The 16,921-nt window shown below is 43.3% G+C and overlaps 1 protein-coding gene across 1 annotated transcript in view; it reads left to right on the top strand.

Moving 5' to 3' along the window:
• The window catches only part of LOC127448480 (receptor tyrosine-protein kinase erbB-4-like), a 555,442-nt gene that overhangs the window by 438,795 nt on the left and 99,726 nt on the right, over positions 1-16,921 (top strand). The window contains exons 11-14 of the mRNA XM_051711045.1: positions 128-218; positions 2,539-2,738; positions 4,446-4,578; positions 9,288-9,359. Coding sequence (XP_051567005.1) covers positions 128-218; positions 2,539-2,738; positions 4,446-4,578; positions 9,288-9,359 — 496 coding nt within the window. The remainder of the gene's footprint in view (positions 1-127; positions 219-2,538; positions 2,739-4,445; positions 4,579-9,287; positions 9,360-16,921) is intronic.

Genomic DNA, 16,921 nt, shown 5'->3' with positions numbered 1-16,921 from the left:
TAATTAAAAGTAATGGATTTCTCCGGGTTGAGCTGATCTTCCGGTACTTCCCCTTCTGTTAGGTAGCAACACTTGAGTTTACTCTATTGGCCGACCCACTGAACGCATGTCATGTTGTGTTTTATAGGTTATCTAAACATTCAATCCTGGCCAGAGAACATGACTGATCTGAGTGTCTTCTCCAATCTGGCAACCATCGGAGGCAGGTCTCTCTACAGGTAAGAGCCAGTGCTCACTCTCTGTTACCAGATCCAAAACAAATCATCAGGAACTTATTTAGTCAAAGTATGTGTATAATTACATAAGTGAACTCTTAAATATCAAGGTCCTTCAATGGTTTCTATACAGGACCTCTACGGTAATGGAGAGCATTTTTGAAAGTCTATGATTTTGGTGAAAGAAAACAATGTTCTAGTGTGGATGAGAGGAATAAACATTCACACTAATACTTTTTCATTTGAAAACACATATTCAATTACATTATTAACTCTCATCCACACTGGAACGGCGTTTTCCTCCAACGAAAACGGAGACATTCGAAAATGCTCTTTATTACTGCATTCTTTGGAAAATGATGATGTTCGAAAACTGAAAATGGAGTTTTCAAATGAAAACAGATTAGCGTGGACATGGCCTTCGACTGGACAAATTGCTGCATTATATACATTTGTACATTGAACTGTAGTAATAAGGCATCATCATGTGTAGAGGTCATTCAGTATTTATTAAAAAGATGCTATTAAGTGATCATATCAAAGGATCCTCTCTCGGACCAAATATAATACACTACATGTATGTGTTTTATGTTAACCTATAGACAGTCCAATAGACCATGTTAGATAGACTTTGTGTTTTCTAGAGAGACCAAGCCTGTCTTGCCAACAGTTCAAAGAGTTCAGATGAAAAGCTCCATTCACAGTGCAAGACCCAGTTGCTCAGAGTTAAAGAGTCAGGAGAGGCAGAAAAGAGAAAGAGAGAGAGAGCACGAAAAGCATTTATCCGCCAGCCTGTTTCAAAGTTTGTGGGGTCATTTGTTGAAAGCTCTACCACTGTACCAATTACCATCTGTCACATGATATGCTGAAGAAAAGCAGTGTCTGCTGTGTCTGACACTGGTTTTCTGCCTAAGAGAGAGAGAGAGAGAGAAAGTTAGAGAGAAAGGCAAAAGAGAGGAGAGCTTTCTGAGAGGCAGATCAGCAAGATGAGAGCGATTTCAGAGTGTAAGTGCACCTGCATGTTTTCTCTGACTCTACACTGACAGCTGTCTCAAAGCCCCTTTGATGTGCTCTTCAGCACGCCTGCCTGTGATTAAAACAGCATTGTGATTATGGCATGGAATTAACTGATCTCTACACATTTGAAGTGGGAGATCCTGCCCACCGGTTGATGGGGGACGCAAGCTAAACTCTCACTTTGGAAAGGCAACAGCATCTATCACATTGACAAATTGCTCATGCCCTTTGTTCATGAAGGCATTATTTCAGAGCTTTCTTTGTGTCAGATCTCATTCCTTTTGTGTGTGTGTGTGTGATCACTGTTAATTTACTTTTTTGAAATTGCATATGTAATCTTATACAGCAAATGTATATCATCTAATGCATATTACTTATACAAATAATACAAATACACACTATATAACAAGGAACTCAAACATACACATGATCCGCACTACACCTTTCCAATCAGACTCAGGTGCAGTTCGCTGGTGCCAATGGAGTCTGAAAGCCATTTTCATACCAATTAAACAAATTGAACTCTGACGTCAAACACGACATTGAAGTTGCAAGTAATTAATGTGGTGTTTTATTGCCACAGTTGGGGCTTAAGCCCAGTAAGCCCACCTCTGGCGCTGCGCCTGTTTTTTTTTGGTATTTTTTTTTTGCCCTCAATGTTCCAAATCTGTACAACTTTCTTACTTCCATGGAACATAAAGAGAGGGTTAGGCTGTGAGTCCCTAACATTCTGCTTAACATCTAACACTCAAGAAATATATGTGTTTAGTTCAACATGTGGCTGTGAAAATGATTAAAGAATTTTAATTTGGGTGCAAACTATCCCTTTAAGCAGATACTATAAGAAATAGGAATATCGAAGCTTTATGTATTTTTGCTAAAAAAATTTAAAGAAAAGCTAGATTTCTGTAATAATTTAACCATTTCTGTACAGAAGGAGGACCTAGTGAAAACCAAAAACTAATTATGGTCTTGCTTTGCTGCAGTTCATCCTAAAAAATATTTTTTCCTCCAAAATATTGGATAGTCTAAAATTATTTCAATCATTATTCATTTATTATCAAAATTATTAATCATTAAGAACTAAAATTAAAGTGTGAGTTTGAAATGCCAAAATCTTTTGGCAGTTCCAGAAAATATGAGATCTCATTCTTCAGTATACCTGTTATCCATTCTGATCACTTTTTGTCCATTCTGACTCAAAGTCCCGATACTAAACAAAACTATCTGAACTTTTAAGCCTTTTTTTCACGTTTTAGATACAGTATTTAAAAGCAACCTCTCCTGTGTTTTCATTTGTGCTCAGTGGCATCTCTCTACTGGTGCTGAAGCAACAGTGGATTTTATCGCTTCAGCTGCAGTCTCTCAATGAGATCAGTGCAGGAAACGTGTACGTCACCAACAACAGCCAGCTCTGCTACTACAACACTGTCAACTGGACACGACTCTTCCGCACCAACACCCAGAAGGCCCTGATCCGTAACAACCGTGACCCCAAGGAGTGCAGTGAGTTCAACACTCTCTTTTTCCACTGTGATTTTGCGAAGTACTTTGTTCCTGGATCAACATACCTAATATTTTACAATCAGATTTTAGTCAAGTAATTTTTATTTGCATAGCACTTTTCACAACACACATTGCCTCAAAGTAGCTTTACAGAAAATTATGCTGCATCACAAATTAAGCTGTAATGTCTGTAATGTCTTAAAGTCTTAAAGTCTCCAATTTATGGTTTAATGAAAAACGTGATTGTAGATTATGCCATAAAAATATTATTTGTCTTTAGACCCCCAGTGAGCAAGCAAGCAAGGAACACAAAACAAACAATTTATTTGGGGGAAACCAGGCTCACCGGGGTAGCCAGTTCCACTCTGGCTCAACAGCATGAATATAATGCCAATTTTAGTTATCTATGTGTAATACAATTCATGGTTTATATTAGTAACTGAGCAGATGTTGTTGGCCAGTGTACAAAAGGATTTTGTTTGAACTGTAAGATTAATGAATAAAAGTCTTATAAGTCCATCCTGAATTAACTGCAGAAGTGCACATAGAAGCATTGTCCTTTGTTTTTTGGCTGATGTAGGCTTTAGTTGGCATTAATTTACTGTCTAAGTATTCCGTTTTAAGAGAGTGTAGTCTATCCTATGACCTATGATGATGCAGGCCAGCAAGGTGCATTTTAGTCCGGCTGGAAGCTTGTGGCAGTTAATTGGACTTAGGATGGTGAAGTCCATCCTAAGTCCAAGGTTTAGGCAGTGGCCAATGAAGTATCCCATGTGTAATGGTTGGAGTTGGCAGGAGTTCATCCACTGTGAAGTCCATTGTAGTAGACTGAAGTGTTGTCTGGCTGGTGTAGGCTGCAGTTAGAAGTCATCCCTCAGCAACACATAGCGTGCAACTCAGTCACGTTTGTGGGCGTCTTGCACTGGCAAGCTTTTTCAGTTCAGTCCACAAATTTTCAGTGGGATTCAGGTAAAAGCTCTGTTGTTTCAATAGATCCATAAACATGTCTTGGCAAAATCACAGTGACCTTTTGTTTCTACTCATCTTTGAGATACCCTTTTCACCCGTGTTTAATGCTGCTGAGTGATGTTTATGACTATCTGAAAGGCAGTCCCCCCCATTTTTTGTCTTTTTTCCATTGTGCACAATGTTGCAATCATTAACGTCTTGCGGCAACTGTAGCCTTTTGTAGGGCTCAGCGATCCCTCTGGTGCTTACCTATCTCCCTGGAAACCAACCCAGCACTGCTTTTGACGTCAACACAACCCAAACTATGTGTTTTCAACCAGGTCAAAACTTTGATGTTGGCAGCTTTTTGATCCATCTGCCTTTAAGTACCAAGTTGGTCCTAAAACTAGAACAAAGCTGCATGAGACATACGTAGTTTCCTGAGAATTGACAGAACCATTCTGAGAGGAATATGCAATAAATTGAAATGCAACTATGGATAGAAATGAGTTTTTCCATTGTGACACCTTAGAACAGGTGACATTTAGTTTGAATAATGAAAGTCAATTAGAGCTGTCACCATTTATAATTACATTTCCAGCTTATAATTAATAAAGAAAAAAATCTTATCCTTCTCTTTAATTAATTTCTTGCACATGTTTTAGACTCTCAAAAGTAAATGCCTTTGACAATCTTATTAAATATAACAACTTTATTGCCATTTACTCTTTTTCATACTCTTCAAACTCCACTTTGCAGTTTTGGATCGTATGATCTGTGACCCACTGTGTTCTGATGCCGGCTGCTGGGGTCCAGGACCTGACCAGTGTCTGTCCTGCCACTTCTACAGCAGGGGCCGCACCTGTGTTGAATCCTGCAAATTGCATGATGGGTAAGCTGTTAAATGCGGTGTTATGTGAACATATATAAAGGGGAGACCAAACCTAGTCACATTTTTACTTCTATAAATATTTCTAATTTTAAATAATAGGCTAAGTTTATTATTCATAGTCAATTTCTGTATATGCACATACTTCTTGACTACGAAAAAGGTATTGAACATTTTCACCTTTCATGCCCTGGAAAAAGATACAGTTCATTGAACACATCTTGCCATTTTGTGACAACATGCCCCAATAGCGACAAATGTTTTCACACATGTATGGGTGTAACAACTTCCCCATGTGACAACACATTCTCTACAGATCTGAAGTATTGCAGGAGCTTTCAAGCTGTGTTGTAGGATAATTTGCATACTCTTGACAGCATTCATTTTATTCGTATTCACTTGTAGGAGGTGTGTCTTCATAAGGTTGAACTATAGCTAGCTCTGTTCCTCAGGGATTTCACAAATATGCATGTCTCTATCCTCTAGACAAACAATAACAATACATGAGAGCAGAGCGTCCTCTGGCTTTATACAGTGTGTGTATATATATATATATATATATATATATATATATATATATATATATATATATATATATATATATATGTATATATATATGTATATGTGTGTGTGTGGGTGGTGTGTGTGTGTGTGTGTGTGTGTGTGTGTGTGTGTGTGTGTGTTGTAAAACAACATATACTGTACAAACTGACAAGAGTATGTGAGTGAATTGGGACGACAGCAATTTCCCCTCCCACTCAAAGCATTCTGTGATAACTGCGCTAATAGTTATCTATTATTTTGCTAATAATTTATTAACACATGGTAAATTCTTGCTTACTTCTATTTGAATTTTGGGCTGTTAGCATGTACTATACTTGTGATGAGGCAGTATTAGAGGGATCTTGGAGCGCGAGAGAATACCCATGACCCGACTTTCAAAAACACTACTCCTCGCTCCAGGCTCCACGTAACTCAGCTCCCTGTTCCGCTTCCAATTCGCACTGCTCACATACAGTACATGCAAATGCTGACAGCATTTTCAGTAGTCAGTCAAGTTCCATGCTGGCTCTAGTAGAGACCCAGGTAATGCAAATAACCAGTATAAGCACACATGATCAGATAATTTCCACCTTACAGCATCTGTCTTGCAGAATGGCTTTAAAGCGCCAATATATATAGCCTACATATGATAATCGAGTGAGTAGGTTTCATAGGGGAAAGGGATGTTAGAAATTAGAATAGGTGGAAATTAGAATAGGAATGTGTTTCACTGCAGTGTGTGCCAAAAGCACTGTAAAACTGATTTTGTGTAGTAAATCAGTCTTGTCTTGTCATTCTTTCTTGTTTTGCGTACAGCCAGCGAAGGCAATGCAATTGAAAGACATGTTTTATGTCTGTTTATTCTATTAAAATCTTAAGTAAAATATGTTTCCATTTGTATACTGAAGAACTGTGCAGGAAACACTGTCCCACACAAAGAGTGCCCGTTTAAAAGAACAGTACAGCTATGCTGGTGTGCTGATGTCACTACTGCACCGTATATGCTGAAAAGACCAGCATAAACCACCATGAATCTCCATGCAGGTCCAAGCTAGTCTATGCTGGTTACTGCTGGTTTGGTGCTGGTCTATGTAACATCATAGTTGCACTAACCAGACATAGAAATTCATGGCGCTCTAATCTTGTGTATTGGAATAAATAAGCAATAAAATTGAGCAGTGGAGAAGGTAAATCAGAGATTGGTTTTGAGTTCCCTGTTTATTTGTTTTGTGTGTTTATGTACTGCTGGAAGGGTAAGACGAGTATCAGCATTTGATTGATTTGACCAGCAAAATTTATTTTCTCCTTTGCCGAGAGCAAAAAGCCAATAAACAAACATCATCAATTTTCGAATTCTAAAACAACAGCACAAATGCACATGCTGCATTTTCTTTTAACTGTTATTGTGTGGCATGTTTATGTCAAAGGGATAGTTCACCCATTTTTTTTTTTTTTTTTTTTTTTTTTGTCATCATTCATTTACCCTCATGTCGTTCCAAACCTGTATTGTTTTATGTCTTTAACACAAAATCTTAAACAAAATTTCCAAGCTTTTTTTTCTCTCCATGTCTCACAAATGGATAGTAGTGAAAATTGCCAAGCTCCAAAAAGGACCCAAAAAGTAGCATCAAGTATCATAAAATTAGTCCATATAAGTAGGGCTGCACAATAATGGTTACAATGAGAACCAGGATTATGTTGCTCAAGTTTAATCATGAATATTAATCACAATTATTCTGCCATTTGAGATTTTTTTTTTAATATATATATACGTATATAAAATACTGAACAATGTATTGAAACTACAAACTAGTAAATTATTCCGTTTGACCAAAATTAAATAATGTTTTGCCCATGCTTAACTTCCAATAAACAAGTTACTTTAAAAGTAAGAGTTTATTTAAAAGATCAATTTATTATTATTATTATTAGTAGTAGTAGTAGTAGTAGTATTGCAATTAACAATAGAAATATATTTCTGTAATAATCTAGGATGAGGAAATATTATGTGGTCTTTGTTTTGGCTAAAAAAAAAAAAAGATATGTGGTCAGCGCATGTTAGCAACGTGCATGAACCAAACCGAACTCAGAGCACAGCTGTTCTGTGTATAATTTATCATGAGAGCACGAGATGGAATTTGTGTCTATCGAGCACAGAACCACTGAGACCGCTGTAACACTGCACTACATCCAAAAGTTTAGGCAGCTGACTTGCTGCCTAATCAGTTAAAGACTTAACCGACAGTGTTTTTGAATAATTGGATCTCTTAAGGAGACTGGTCTCTGAACAGTTTAAAAGACACCTGATTTCCATTCTACCTCCGTATACAGAAGGTAGGATTTTCCAGCTTTCGGATGCGAGCCTCATGTAATACACTACAGATCAAAGTGGCACACATACTTACCAACTTCTGCGGCTCTGAATTTTAGAGCATGCTCAAAAGTGAATCAGTGGTCAGTGGTGAAATTCTGAAGAGAGTGTGACTGGTCAGTTGAGGTAAAAATGGTCTTCAAAAGAGCTTGAGATTTGGTCTATCCTCAATAGATACAGCCTATAATGAAAATGAACAACAATTTGCAACTTTACCTGGTTTATAATTTCTATTTGCTAGCTCACTAATGATGGTTATGCCTAATTAATAGGGGTGTGACGATACACTTAGCTCACGAGATGAGACGATACACGATATTGGGTTCACGAGAACGAGATGAGACGATATTTTAACACTATTTTTTAAGAAATCTTCAATGACGAAATATATGACTGGAAAAATAGTCTTTTATTCGACTGAAAGTCACAAAATGCAAAACAATGCAGGTGCATTTTGAAATGTTTTAACTAATCATCTTGTAATGAATGTCACTTCAGTTCTACTTTCTGAGTATGAATTATCATATGCAGTAAAAGACAGAACAATATGCAAGCACTGTAAAAGGTTTTGACAAAAACTCAACTGACTGGCTTCTCTCCTGTATGATTTCACTTCATTATAACTGTGCATGAACTATGCATGAGCTTTTAACTTCTAATTGAAGCTGTGTGTGACCTTCTAACTGAACTCCTTTCCACAAATTGAACATAACAAATAATAACAGTATAAATAACAAAAATTAATAACACAAAGTTTTTCTTAGTCTTATTTTTTAAGTGCAAACAATAAGTGCAACCATAATCAAAGTAGTACTCTCTCAATACTAGTCCAACTGTCGGTTGTTATGGCGATGCTTTCTGCCTCTTTCAGGGTCTGTACAACCTTGGCCTTGGACTCTTTGTAGAGGTTCGGGACCACTGTGCGAGTAAAATTCACACGTGACAGGATGGTGTACTTCGGTTCCAACGTGTGGAGTCGCCGCTGAAATCCCAGATTTTCCACCACAGAAAATGGTCTCACATCAGCTGCAATGAGCATTGTCAATCAGCATTGTCTGGCCTTTCAGTGTTTTCTTCACAGGCGCGATTGATTTTAGTTGAGAGCTGTGGTGGTTCTGTAGGTGTCTTTGCATAGTGCTCATGTTAGCCACGGTGTACAGCACTATTTTCTTACAGTGCTTACATATTGTTCGTGTCTTGTCTGTCACTCTGTCGCCGTTTATTGTTTCCACTGGGTACCCAAAATGCTGCCACACAAACGATTTAAAAGTGGCGGGGGCATCTTCTATGCAAATTTCACCCTCACACTCTGTCATGCTGATATCGTGAGACAGCTTTTCACCTCAACGAGAAATATCGTCGTGTTTTAATATCGCAAGATCTCGTGGCATGAGATCTCATCACACCCCTACTAATTAACCATGAGAGGCAAAAATCATGATAAACCAGGTTAAAATAAAATGAATTGTGCAGCCCTGCATAAAACTAGTAAATACTTGGAGTTGTTGGACTGCTTTTATTATACTTTTTCTATGCTTTTATGTCCTTTTTGGAGATTGGCGGTATCTTCTTTTGTTTTTCATGGAAGAAAGAAAAGAATGTATGGTCGAAATGACATGAGGTGAGAAAATTATGTAAATGTTCTTCTATTCCTTGAAATGGTGACATTAGTATTGTATTCTCTGTCAGTGATTGATAGTAAGTCAGCAGACAGGCTTCACCTGTTCATTGTAGGCTGTTTGTAGCTCAGGGCTTGTGCACCCAGCTATCGTCCCAAAATGCTTCTTTTGCCTTGCAGACTGGCTGGCTCTATGCCCAAGCTGCTCACCAGGCCCTACGTGGTCGAGAAGCAGGAGGCAGGTTCAGAGAGGTACGGCACGACTTCAAGCACACAGACACATCACTGTCTCGCACTGTCTCGTCTGCCTACTCACTCGTCCCACACATGTCACCCAGCACTTTTTGTGTATGTGTGTGAATATATCTGTTTACAGGGTGACCACAGAGTCTGTGTTTTCTCTTCCTCTCCTCGTGTTGTCGACCTCTGTGGTCACACTCACTGTTCATGATGATTCACTCGGTTTGTGTGAGACAATAGCCAATAAATCTAGAGACCACTGGAGCTCTATCTGAAACTCTCAAAATATGATTATGACTGTTTTTGAGGCTGTTTACCGTTGTTTGACTGTTGCATGGTTTGTTAGACAAATAGTAAGGATTAGATCCCCTACAGTTTTGCTTACTTCAGTTAGACTTAGCCATGGAATTTTAACGTGACTGTGGTGACATTTTAGCAAAATAATATCACATGGTTCATTACCGGTATCATGGTAGTTCTATTGTGAAATGTCCACTGAGTGGCACTAAAAGTGAGGTAAATTCTCTCCTAAATAGATGAGGTTTTTAAGGTTAATGCTCTAGCGAGTTTAAATCAATAAAACCAACCTTCCTAACTTAAACCTTAAACCTAAACCCAACCAATAGTTTTGTAAGATGAAAATTGTTAAAGCAGGAACTTAATTTTGTGCTGCTTCCATGACACTTTTCACTCAAGATTGTGCCGAGTATGGCTGCTGCGTTGCAAGCTCCTACACAACATTGCAGTTTTTTGTTTGTTTTGTTTACAGGTCTTATGTTTTTTGTCTTGGATGTTGTCTGCCTTATTGTATACAATAGACAAACACTTTTGGACATTGATTCTGCAATTGCACACCAAAAACTGGACTTCCAATTCTTCAATGCCGACCCGCTGTTTACAAACACGCCAGTGGAGCCCTTTGTCTGGGATGCCCAGCCGCGGAAACGCAGAAGGAAAAGGGGAAATAGAGCTGGCTTTCTCATCAGAGTAAGACGTCGCACAGCTCGTCCCCCGCTACCCAGTATTCTACTGGCAAATGTTCAGTCTCTGGACAACAAGCTCTGCAAGCTGAGAGCACGGATCTCTTTCCAACGAGAGTCGAGTGACTGCTGCGTTATTTGCCTTACGGAAACTTGGATGTCTGCCGAGATTCCAGATTCAGCCATCGAACCCGCGTTGTTCTCCATGCTCCGAGTGGACAGAGCGAAAGACCTCTCAGGTAAAAGCAGAGGTGGTGGTGTATGTTTTATGGTCAACAAATCCTGGTGTGATCAGAGGAACGTACATTCTATCAAGTCTTTCTGCTCTCCTGATCTGGAATTTCTCATGCTTCTGTGTCAACCATTCTGGCTACCGAGGGAATTTACAGCCGTCATTATCACAGCATTGTACATCCCGCCACAAGCTGACACAGAGCGGGCACTCAAGGAACTGTATGGGATTATAAGTGGGCAAGAAACTGCGCACCCTGAGGCCGCGTTCATTGTGACCGGGGACTTTAACAAAGCCAATCTCAAATCAATCGCACAAAAATACCACCAACATATCAGTTTCAACATGAGGGATCCTGGTTTTGGACCATTGCTACTCTTCCTTCCGGGATGGCTACAAATCCCTCCCCTGCCCACCATTCTCCTTCTGCCCGCTTACAGGCAGAAACTGAAACAGGATGCACCCACCCTCAGAATGATCCAGTGCTGGTCGGACCAATCAGATTCTACGCTACAAGACTGTTTTGATCACACGGACTGGGAGATGTTCCGGTCTGCCTCTGATGACGACATCAAGGCTTACGCTAATAGCATAACGTGTTTCATCAGAAAGTGCATAGAGGACGTTGTTCCGACCAAAACAATACGGATCTACCCCAACCAGAAACCATGGATTAATAGCGATGTTCGTGCGGCACTTAATGTGCGGACCTCCATTTTTTATTCCGGGAATGCAGAGGAGCATTAACAAGCCAGTTATGCCCTCTACAAAACTATCAGAGCAGCAAAACACCAGTACAGGGACAAGATTTAAGGACAGTTCAACACCACCAACTCTAGAAGCATGTGGCTGGGAATTAATATCATCACGGACTACAAAAGTAATAAAGACTCCACCATGAACACTGCTGCCTCTCTCCAGGATGAGCTAAATACTTTTTGTGCTCATTTAGAGGGAAATAACACCGCCCTCACGGAGAGAGCTCTCACGGCTGAAGCTACAGAGGTTAGTTCACTCTCCGTCTCTGTAGCAGATGTAACCCTATCCTTCCAACGGGTGAATATCCGTAAAGCCACGGGTCCAGACGGCATTCCAGGCCGTGTCACCAGATTGTGCGCGAACCAACTGGCTGGTGTTTTTATGGACATTTTCAACCTTTCCCTATCCTTGTCTGTAGTCCCCACGTGCTTCAAAACGTCCACCATTGTGCCTGTACCAAAGCAATCCAAAATTACTTGCTTAAATGAATGCCGTCCTGTTGCTCTGACCCCCATCATCAGCAAATGCTTTGAGAGGCTAATCAGAGACTACATCTGCTCTGTGCTGCCTGCCTCACTGGACCCATTACAGTTTGCTTACCGAAACAACCGCTCCACTGATGATGCCATTGCATCTACACTACACACTGCTCTCTCCCACCTGGAAAAAGGAACACTTATGTGAGAATGCTGTTTGTAGACTACAGCTCAGCATTCAACACCATAGTGCCCTCCAAGCTTTATGTGAAACTCCAGGCTCTGGGCTTAAACAGCTCGCTGTGCAGCTGGATCCTAAATTTCCTGTCAAGCAGACATCAGGTGGTTAGAATGGGCAGCAACATCTCCTCATCGCTGACCCTCAACACTGGAGCCCCGCAGGGCTGTGTTCTCAGCCCACTCCTGTATTCCCTGTACACACATGACTGTGTGGCAACACACAGCTCCAATGCCATCATTAAGTTTGCTGATGATACAACGGTGGTAGGTCTGATCACTGACAATGATGAAACAGCCTATAGAGAGGGGGTGCACACTCTGACATGCTGGTGTCAGGAGCACAACCTCTCCCTCAATGTCAGCAAGACCAAGGAGCTTGTGGTGGACTTCAGGAGAAAAGACAGAGAACACGGCCCCATCACCATCAATGGAGCACCGGTGGAGAGAGTCAGCAGCTTCAAGTTCCTCAGTGTCCACATCATGGAGGAACTCACATGGCCCGTCCACACTGAGGCCATTGTGAAGAAGGCTCATCAGCGCCTCTTCTTCCTGAGACGGCTGAGGAAGTTTGGAATGAACCACCACATCCTCACACGGTTCTACACCAGCACTGTAGATAGCATCCTGACTGGCTGCATCACTGCCTGGTACGGCAATAGCACCACCCACAACCGCAAAGCCCTGCAAAGGGTGGTGCGAACTGCCAGACACATCATCGGAGGTGAGCTTCCCTCCCTCCAGGACATATATACCAGGCAGTGTGGGATAAAAGCTCGGAGGATCGTCAGAGACTCCAGCCACCCAAGCCATGGGCTGCTCTCACTTCTACCATCAGGCAGGCGGTATCGCAGCATCAGGACCCGCACCAGCTGACTCCATGACAGCTTCTTCCCCCAAGCAATCAGACTTTTGAACTCATGATCTCCCACGATCAAAATATATCAGCACTGCTCTTTTTTAATCTTATTATCTCACACTGGACTGTCATAAATTATATTCTCTCTTAACAACACACTGGCAACTGACTATCAACCGACAGCCTGAATGTCAATACAGTACAATACAACCTACTGTATATTTTATATATACTTGATATACTATTTTTATTGTATGTGTATTCTATATTATGTGTATGTGTATTCTATATTGTGTGTATTGTATACGGTACATTGTATATTATTATTGTGTTGTGTAATTATGTGTATATTAGATATGTAAATTGTGTTGTGTGAATCTGATGTTTATTGTAAATTGTTATATGTCTCATCACTGTCATGACTGCTATGTAGCTCGGAACTGCACCCAAGACTTTCACCCACTGTTGCACTTGTGTATATGGTTGTGTGACAATAAAAGTGATTTGATTTGATTTGATTCATGCGTCTACCCAGGTAAACGTATCGCCTTTCAAGTCATGTGCTTATACTAAGTGTTTTCTATGTCATAAGATAGCATTGTTTGAGGAACAGTGTGAAAAGTAAGTCTCTATATGTACTTTTCCATTTATTCATTTGTAGATGCTTTTATCCAAAGCGACTTACAAAAGAGGAAAACGTCATGGTTACTGATGTAACCTCCGTTCCCTGATGGAGGGAACGAGACATTGGTGTCGATGTAGTGACACTAGGGGTCACTCTTGGGAGCCCAAGACACCTCTGGTCTTTGATAAAAGGCCAATGAAAATTGGCGAGTGGTATTTGCATGCCACTCCCCCGGACATACGGGTATAAAAGGAGCTGGTATGCAACCGCTCATTCAGGTTTTACGCTGAGGAGCCGATATAAGGTCCGGCCATTTCAGCGAGTAGTTCAGCGTTGTGGCAGGAGGGACCAATGTCTCTTTCCCTCCATCAGGGAACGGAGGTTACACCAGTAACCATGACGTTCCCTATCTGTCACTCACTCGACGTTGGTGTCGATGTAGTGACACTAGGGGTCCCTATACAAAACGCCACAAGGCTGAACTGTGTTACGTGAACTGGCGGTGTGTGGTGGGCAGACTTGCTGTGTGCCTCATAGCCAGCACACCAGGTTGACACGTAACCTCCCCCAACACAGTTATGAGTGCCGAACGGCCCTTTTTGGGGACAAGTCGACTACCCAAAGATAGAGACAGGCTTAACCCAGTTGTGGCCTCTTTTCTCCTTCTCTTTTTCTACTCCCTAAAAAAGAAGGGGGATTATCCGACTGGGCCGCCAGGTCTAGTCGGAGGGTGTCCCTCCCAAGAGGAAGACACCGCGGAGACCACACCTCGCCCCAAGGGGGGGGGGGATATTTAAGTGGAAGAATACGTCACATGGTCTTTCCAACCATGTGGGGAGCCTTCAAGGTAGATCCTGCCCAATGGGGGAGGAGTTACTACAAACATGGAGACTGGGGCAGAGAGGCTCTGCCCAAGGAAGACGCAGTTTGCCAGCAGGGAAACGAACTAGCGGAGGATATAGATCACATGGGGTTTAGCCTTACAGGGAACCACCACATGCGGAGCACCTACCCCAGAACAGGGCTCTTAGTTAGCGCGTGTACTGGGCCGGCAGTGAGTCTCTCCGAAAACTCGACTGCCACAGGGCTCGGAGGAAGTCAACCAGGGAACAAATTTTGTGAACACTACTGGGAATTAACGGTGCACATCTTCAGCTCAAAAGGAGGTGGAAGGCGCCATGTGCAAGCGATACACCTGGCCAGCTATCCCGGGCTTATCCGCTTGTGTTGCGTGCCACTACCTGGGACGAAACTGGTTCCACCCGGAGGTTGTAGAACCTTGCAAAGGTGTTGGGTGTTGCCCAGCCCCCTGCTCTGCAAATGTCTGTTAGAGAGGCACCTCTGGCCAGGGCCCAAGAAGCCGCTACACCACGGGTAGAATGGGCTCATAGCCCTACCGGGGGTGGCATGTTTTGGGCGAGATATGCCATAGTTATGGCATCAACGAGCCAGTGGGCAATCCTCTGCTTGTAGACAGCGCTTCCTTTCCTCTGTGCACCAAAGCAGACAAAGAGCTGCTCAGAGACTCTAATGCTCTGCGTGCGATCCAAATAGATGCGTAAAGCGCACACCAGACACAGCAATGACAGGGCTGGGTCTGCCTCCTCCTGGGGCAGCGCTTGCAGGTTCACCACCTGGTCCCTAAAAGAGGTGATGGGGACCTTGGGCACATAGCCCGGTCGGGGTCTCAGGATCACGTGAGAGTAGACTGGACTGAACTCCAGACATGTTTCGCTGACAGAGAACGCTTGCAGGTCACCTACCCTCTTTATGGAAGTGAGCGCAGTCAGGAGGGCAGTCTTCAAGGAGAGTGCCTTAAGCTCAGCTGACTGCAAAGGCTCAAAGGGGGCTCTCTGTAGACCCTAAAGAACTACAGAGAGATCCCATGAGGGAACGAGGCACGGTCTGGAGGGATTCAGCCTCCTGGCGCCTCTTAGGAACCTGATGATCAGGTCGTGCTTCCCTAAAGACTTACCGTCAACTGCGTCATGGTGTGCTGCTATGGCAGCAACGTATACCTTCAAGGTGGAAGGGGACAGCCTCCCTTCCAGCCTCTCTTGCAGGAAGGAAAGCACTGATCCGACTGCGCATCTCTGGGGGTCTTCGTGTCAGGAAGAACACCACTTAGCGAATAGACGCCACTTAAAGGCATACAGGCGCCTCATAGAGGGGGCCCTAGCATGAGTGATCGTGTCAACCACCACAGCTGGTAGACCACTTAGGTCTTCCGCGTCCCATCTAGGGACCAGACATGGAGATTCCAGAGGTCTGGGCGTGGGTTCCACAGGGTCTGTGCAAGCAGGCTCACTGGGGGAAATGCATATTTGCGTAGTCCCGTGGGCCAGCTGTCACGTCTTTGCCGAGGGGAGCCTCGGTGAGGGCGTACCAGAGCGGGCAGTGGGAGGATTCTTGGGAGGCGAACAGGTCCACCTGTGCCCGTCCGAATCAACTTCAAATCAGCTGGACCACCTGAGGGTCGAGTCTCCACTCTCCCCTGAGGGAAACCTGCCATGACAGCGCGTCTGATGTAGTGTTGAGGTTGCCCGGGATGTGAGTGGCTCGCAGCGACTTGAGGTGCTGCCGACTCCGGAGGAGGAGACGGCGGGCGAGTTGTGACATACAGCGAGAGCGCAGACCACTTTGACGGTTGACATATGCTACCGCTGCCGTGCTGTCCGTCTGAAATAACACGTACTTGCCCTGGATCAACGGCCGGAACCTCCGCAGGGCGAGCAAAATTGCCAGTAACTCGAGGCAGTTGATGTGCCAATGCAGTTGCGGACCCATCCAGAGGCCGGCGGCTGCGTGCCCGTTGCAAACAGTGCCCCAGCCCATTTTGGAGGCATCTGTCGTGACCACGACGCACCTGGAGACCATTTCTAGGGGAACACCTGCTCGTAGAAACAAGAAGTGGGTCCAAGGGCTGAAAAGACGGTGACATACCGATGTAATGGCCACGTGGTGTGTCCCGTAGTGCCTTGCCCATCTCGGGACTCGAGTCTGGAGCAAGTGCTGAAGCGGCCTCATATGCATCAACCCAAGCGGGGTGGCCACCGCCGAGGATGCCAAATGCCCCAGGAGCCTCTGAAAAAGTTTCAGTGGAACCACTGTTCCCTGCTTGAACGCCTTCAAACAGGCCAGTACAGACTGGGCGCGCTCGTTCGTAAGGCGCGCCGTCAAGGAGACTGAGTCCAACTCCAAACCGAGAAAAGAGATGCTCTGAACCGGGAGGAGCTTGCTCTTTTCCCAGTTGACCCGAAGCCCTAGTCGGCTGAGGTGTGAGAGCACCAGGTCCCTGTGTTCGCATAACACGTCTCGAGAGTGAGCTAGGATTAGCCAGTCGTCGAGATAGTTGAGAATGCGAATGCCCATCTCCCTTAACGGGGCAAGGGCAGCCTCTGCGATC

This window comes from Myxocyprinus asiaticus, chromosome 11, assembly GCF_019703515.2.
Source record: "Myxocyprinus asiaticus isolate MX2 ecotype Aquarium Trade chromosome 11, UBuf_Myxa_2, whole genome shotgun sequence".
Lineage (NCBI taxonomy): Eukaryota > Metazoa > Chordata > Actinopteri > Cypriniformes > Catostomidae > Myxocyprinus > Myxocyprinus asiaticus.
This window is presented reverse-complemented; position numbering and strand designations above follow the sequence as displayed.